General features: G+C 37.5%; 1 protein-coding gene across 1 annotated transcript; it reads right to left on the bottom strand.

Annotated features, from left to right (window-relative positions):
* Positions 1–1,104: 1,104 nt before the first annotated feature.
* On the bottom strand, positions 1,105–5,051 carry LOC140361462 (exosome complex component RRP42-like). The gene is made up of 8 exons (XM_072447173.1): positions 4,942–5,051; positions 4,733–4,834; positions 4,076–4,170; positions 3,739–3,904; positions 3,454–3,524; positions 2,632–2,755; positions 1,688–1,843; positions 1,105–1,259 (listed from the first exon to the last, which is right to left on the bottom strand). Exons 1-8 carry the CDS (start codon positions 4,996–4,998, stop codon positions 1,155–1,157), a joined length of 876 nt encoding a protein of 291 aa, XP_072303274.1. The 5' UTR covers positions 4,999–5,051; the 3' UTR covers positions 1,105–1,154.
* Positions 5,052–5,552: the final 501 nt, after the last annotated feature.

Genomic DNA, 5,552 nt, shown 5'->3' with positions numbered 1-5,552 from the left:
TCATTAGAAGTAAATCTCCAATGACTATTTCACACACATCTTCTTTAACCACAGTCCCAATCACCTTCTTCAGCTGCAGCAGCGCCCCCTCACAGTAAACATGTGCATGGGCTTCCTTCTTCTTTGGAGTTTTATAAGGCAGTTAGTATCAAAGTGTTACATCACCGCCACCTACTGTAATTTTACGTCTTAGACTTTATTCTTTAGATATTATTCTTCAGACTTCTTCTTTGGTGTCAACGTATGTGTTTAGTGATGGCCGTATGGCTGTTGTTGTCGTTTTATGGCGGTTGGTATCCAAGTGTTACATTACCGTCAGACTTTATTCTTTAAACTTCATCTTTGTTGTTGTTGTTTTATGGCGGTTGCATCCAAGTGTTACATTACTGCCAGACTTGTTGTTTTATGGCGGTTGGCATCCAATTGTTGCATTACCGCCCGACTTTATTCCTCACTTTGTCGTAGTCCTCAGACTGCCAGACTTCATATGGCAGTTTCAAAGCCCCTTCAAAAACTGCTTTGAAACATCTAAGTGAGTTCTAAAATAGAATCCCTCTGTGATGTCATCAGGATGCAACATTACATTGTTTACAGTATGGTTGCAAGGTAACCTGTGGAATTACCTCTACCTATGTCACATGTCCAAAGATTGTGACTGTGACCAAACAATAGAGGAATCTTTTAATTTTCTTTCATTTCCGTGTTACTCAACATGTTACTATTCCCTCAATTTTGTGAACAGCAAAATTAAACGGCCCAATTATAAATGATTTACATTTAGGTCTATTTTTTGGTCTATAGATTGAGGCTTAGTTAAACTTCTAAAATTGTCACGATTATTATTGTTTGGTTCTCACAATTATATTGTGACCTAAATAATCACATTTCTCAATTAACCTAATAATCGTGACATCCTTACTGGCCAAGGGTTAGGGTTGCTCCTAAAACTCCACACGTTACTGGCTTCTCAGCTTCACATAACAATTTCAGTCTGGCGGTAATGCAACACTTGGATGCCAACCGCCATAAAACAACAACAACAACAACAACAATTTCACACTCCATTTGGATGCAATCAGACAATAATGTACATTTCAAAGCCAATGTATTTTGAATTTTATTAGAAAAATAAGAAAAGTGCAACAACGGATGTTCTATCCAAGGAATCCCACTTTTTGTCTCGACTTGCCCAATTTCTCTTCTTGCTGCAGAAGATTCATGAGTGGAGCGTGAAGGGCTTTTCCAACACGCTTTCCTGTCTGGAGAAAGAGACGGACAATTCAAGAAATGTTCACAATAGGGTCATTAATGCACGTCAGCAGTCAGTATAAGGAGGTAGGGTAGATGCAAAGTTGGCAAAAACCTTAAAGAAACTTAAATGTGCCCAAGACCGGTTGGACCACTCATTGAACTAAAATGCAGTTATAATAAATATATTTAGAATTTAGTAACAAACTAAAAAAACAAAAACACGTATACACATTTTATACAAATTGTATATGTTTTTTTTAAGTTTAGAATTTTACTTCCTTGTAACTGATGGCATCACGTCTCATATGAAATTTCCACAGCAACTACTGGACCAAAATTCATCTAATGTCACATTTCTGTTTTAAACTACCTCTTCACCACTGACCCTGTGCTAATTATTCAGCTGCTGTGGTGGAGAACACATGGCCGGTCTCACCTCTGTCATCTCGAACACAGACTCCGGGTCCAAGCTCCCTCCTCCGACTTTCCTCAGGCAGCTTACGGTGCCCTTTTGTGTCACGGCGATAAGGAGGCTGGCCACGGAGCACGCCTTCTCCTGCAGCGTCGCATCCACCACGTGTCTGTGCCCCACCTGTCAACAAACGGCACAACAAATACGCTAAAGGAAAGTTATTTAATACCATTTAGGGCTGCAAGAATCTGGGACGAACATGTATTTGTGAATTTCAGATTAAATTTGTGATTTGTGTTATTCGCAGTGCAAATTTTAAACATGTCCAGGAGAATTAACAGTTGAAAGAAGATTTAAATATTAACTGATATGCATGATTTTTGTATCCAGGGGTTTCAGAATGATGAGAAGCCAAGATCGTTGCCATAGCAATCAACAATTTAAAACTGATTATTGTATTTTTTGAATAGGAAAAGGTCCTCAGAATGTTGTATAAAACAATAAGCTAAAACTCATGAAATCTGTTTATTATGTAGTTATATTTTGAATATATTGTTTTATTCATTATTTAAATAACTCTGAATGGAATGTCCAAAACAACCATGGCATTACAATGGCATTACAATGGCATTACAATGGCAATCCTCCATGATTGTTGCTGGTGTGCTAAATGTCCTTAGAGATACATTATCCAAAACAATGTAAAAAAAAGTAAACAAAAAAGCTATGGAACAACCAAATAAACGGCTGAGCCACTACTATTAAATACATTTATCAATTTACAGTGTTAGAAGAAGAAGTTTACTCATTAGCATCTTAGAATCTCCATTAGTTTAACATTAGGCTCACTGAAAATTCTATGACGCGAGTTTATTTCAGAACATGATTGTTAAAAACAGAGTAAGCGGCTTTGAGAGGATATTTTGAGAATAATTGTTGAGTTGAAAAGTTGCAAAAAATGTACTTACCTTGCACAAAGTCACGATGCATGGAACGTTTTCTACATCGAGCCTCATGCAGTCGTAAGGATCATCTGAAAGCTCAATCTCTTTGCTTCCTTCTTCATCTGAAGATATGTGTACTTTTGGGATCCTACAAGAACAATGAAGAGAGAGAAACAATGAAAGCATGACTGGATATTAGCTAGGCCCCTGATTGTCAACTAGTGCAGGGGTTCCCAAACTTCTCAGGCCCCAAAATAACCCCTTTATCCATGAGTTGCAGAGTGATGAAAATCTAGCACCATTTCCATTGTAATTAACTATTAAAAATTACAAAAATAAATAAATATATATATATCTTTTGAATGGTGAAAAGTCCTCAACAACCTGTTTTTTTAAGTATTTAGACCATCATCCACACAATGAGCTTTTTCACTGCCTGATCTTACAGTATTTATTCATTTTAACTTTATTTTCTATAGTGGAAATTTGTCTTTGGTTCACCATCACATGAACCAGAACATCTAACTGATAGCTAACTGAGCTAGCAGACGGTGTTGTGCTCTAAGCCAATTTGTGTTCACCAACTCACTCACTTATCTGATGTAATAAATGCACAAACTTCTTAACCAGAAAAGGCTCAAAAACAACCACTATTGTAAAATTCAAAGAGCCAGACACAGTGACATTGACATCAATTACACATCATTTTTCCCAATATGATTATATATATGGAGTAATATGATCACATTTTAGTGGGTGGTGTGCTTCTGCACCATAAAAAGGTAACCGCTAACCTAAATGTAAAGGAGTCAACAAACACATTTATCCAGTAGCTATCAAACTTACTTGGTGTTGAAGAGCGCTGCCTTGATTGCTACTGAAATTGCGTCATACAGGTTTCCATCACATTGCAAAAGCTGAAAAACATTGTCGTGTAAAATTAACCATCACACAGAAACACTGGGCTTTATACGCCATAACAATGCAAGCATTTATGACAAGTTAAATCCCCAATTGGCTTCTAACTTTTGAAAAAGACTAGACAGAGTGGCCCAAAAGCAAAGAAAAGGTTATGGTTAAGTTCTGGAGACATGGAATTCATAGAAGGCAAAAAGCTCTCCAGCATCTCACCAGAACATCGACGTAGAGGACCCAGCAGTGCTCTCCTTTGAGGATGCACAGACTCTTCAGATTCACACTGTTTTTGTTGTTGAACACTTTGTACAGAGTGTTGCTTAGTTCAGTGCCCAGCTCTTCGCCTCCTCTGCCCTCGAACTCAGGGGTCGCGTTAGCCGAACTGAGGACAGCGGAGACGGTCAAGAAGCATATATGAAACGGTCTATATGTACACAGAGGTAGTAGATGAGGGTTTCACCACAACGTTCTCATTGTCATCGTTTCATACTGTTGCAATTCTCTGGCTATATTCATTTAAATGTATTATTTATACTCTAATTTTGAAACTTACCAGTCAACAAAGAACTCCAGATATCCTTCGTTTGAAAACATGGGCCGTGGTTTTCCTATTTCTGCCTTGACCCCAACGAGAACTGCTGTGTGTCCCTGGTGTGAACACAAAAAGTACATTACTTTGTATTGTGATTTTGTGATTTATTTGATAATGCTAGACTAGAAGACACTGGCTATGGTTACATGCACATAAAAATGTGATCATTATCAGATTTAGAGTTGTAAATGTTTACAATCTGATTTGTTGAGGCATCTGGCTGTGGACCTCTCCAGGAGGACCCTCACGAGACTTGCCTCCATCCACAAGTCCCTCGTTGAAAGCAGTGAACTAAATAAGATTAAATACTTCTACCATTACTAAATTATGTATTTGATTAATTTATATAACTATTACTAAATTGCTTTTACAGAGTAAAAAGTCAAAAAGTCAGGAAACTAGATGGAGGTCTGCAGCCTGTGCAGGTTTGAACCAGGAAAATTTGTTTAAACTAATGTCAACAACATGATGTCAACGACATGGTGTCAAGTTACTCTAAAAATCTATCAATTAACGAACAAATGTTTCACATTCTCTTTGACATGTGAACGCAGCAAAAATTGGATCTAATTGTTGGATCTGATTTTTAGTGGCCATCTGAATATCGTCCTGTTTTACCAGCGTGACTTTGGCAGATCCATCTGTATTGGAAACAACATCAGTTTCTATTTCCATGTGTCTGTAGTCTTCACATCCTCTTCCATCCACCCTCAAGTCATCCTAAAAACAATCAAACTGCAGCGTCATAACAAGAATAACACGCGCATTACTTTAAAATATTTATTCAAAGAGGAATCAAATACATAAATACAATCGCTGAATATTACCCTTATTCCGTGCAAAATATAGACTTTTTCAGCCTCGCTAACTTGAACTGTTGCCATTCTGTAAAAACAAGCACAGCGCGTGTGTGTGTGGCGCAGGCATTATACGTCATCTTCTTCTTGTGCGTTGTTCAAGTCAGGCTAGACACCGCCTGGTGCATTGCTGCCTCTCACAGGTTGTTTTTGGTACTGCAGTTGTAGATCAGGTCAAATCTTTAGTTGCAGTTCTGTGTCGTAAATAAATCTTGGATATCTTTGGATTGTTTGTGGCAGATTATGGGATTTTATTCCAACATTTTACACTGTGTATACAGTATCAAGTCACTTTTAGAAAATATGACTTGAATTTGTGAGAGATTGTAAGTGTAACATGAATTTAAAACAACATCAGTTTCATTGCGAGACATGTTCTGTCGCCTGATTTTATTTCAGTTCAGTCACTTGCTGTATTAATACATAAGTGTTTCTTAGTGAAATGTGCTCTAATATTAAAGCATTTTCATTTCATGGGGTCTTGTCTCAGGTGTAATACTGTGGTCTGAAGTACACTGGGTAATAATGTTGTGCAACTCTTCGTGTCATAAAGATGTGATCGTAAAATAGTTCAGATGATG

This window comes from Eucyclogobius newberryi, unplaced genomic scaffold, assembly GCF_026437365.1.
Source record: "Eucyclogobius newberryi isolate DKJ021-1_F unplaced genomic scaffold, fEucNew1.0.hap1 SCAF_16, whole genome shotgun sequence".
In the NCBI taxonomy this organism is placed as follows: Eukaryota; Metazoa; Chordata; class Actinopteri; order Gobiiformes; family Gobiidae; genus Eucyclogobius; species Eucyclogobius newberryi.
This window is presented reverse-complemented; position numbering and strand designations above follow the sequence as displayed.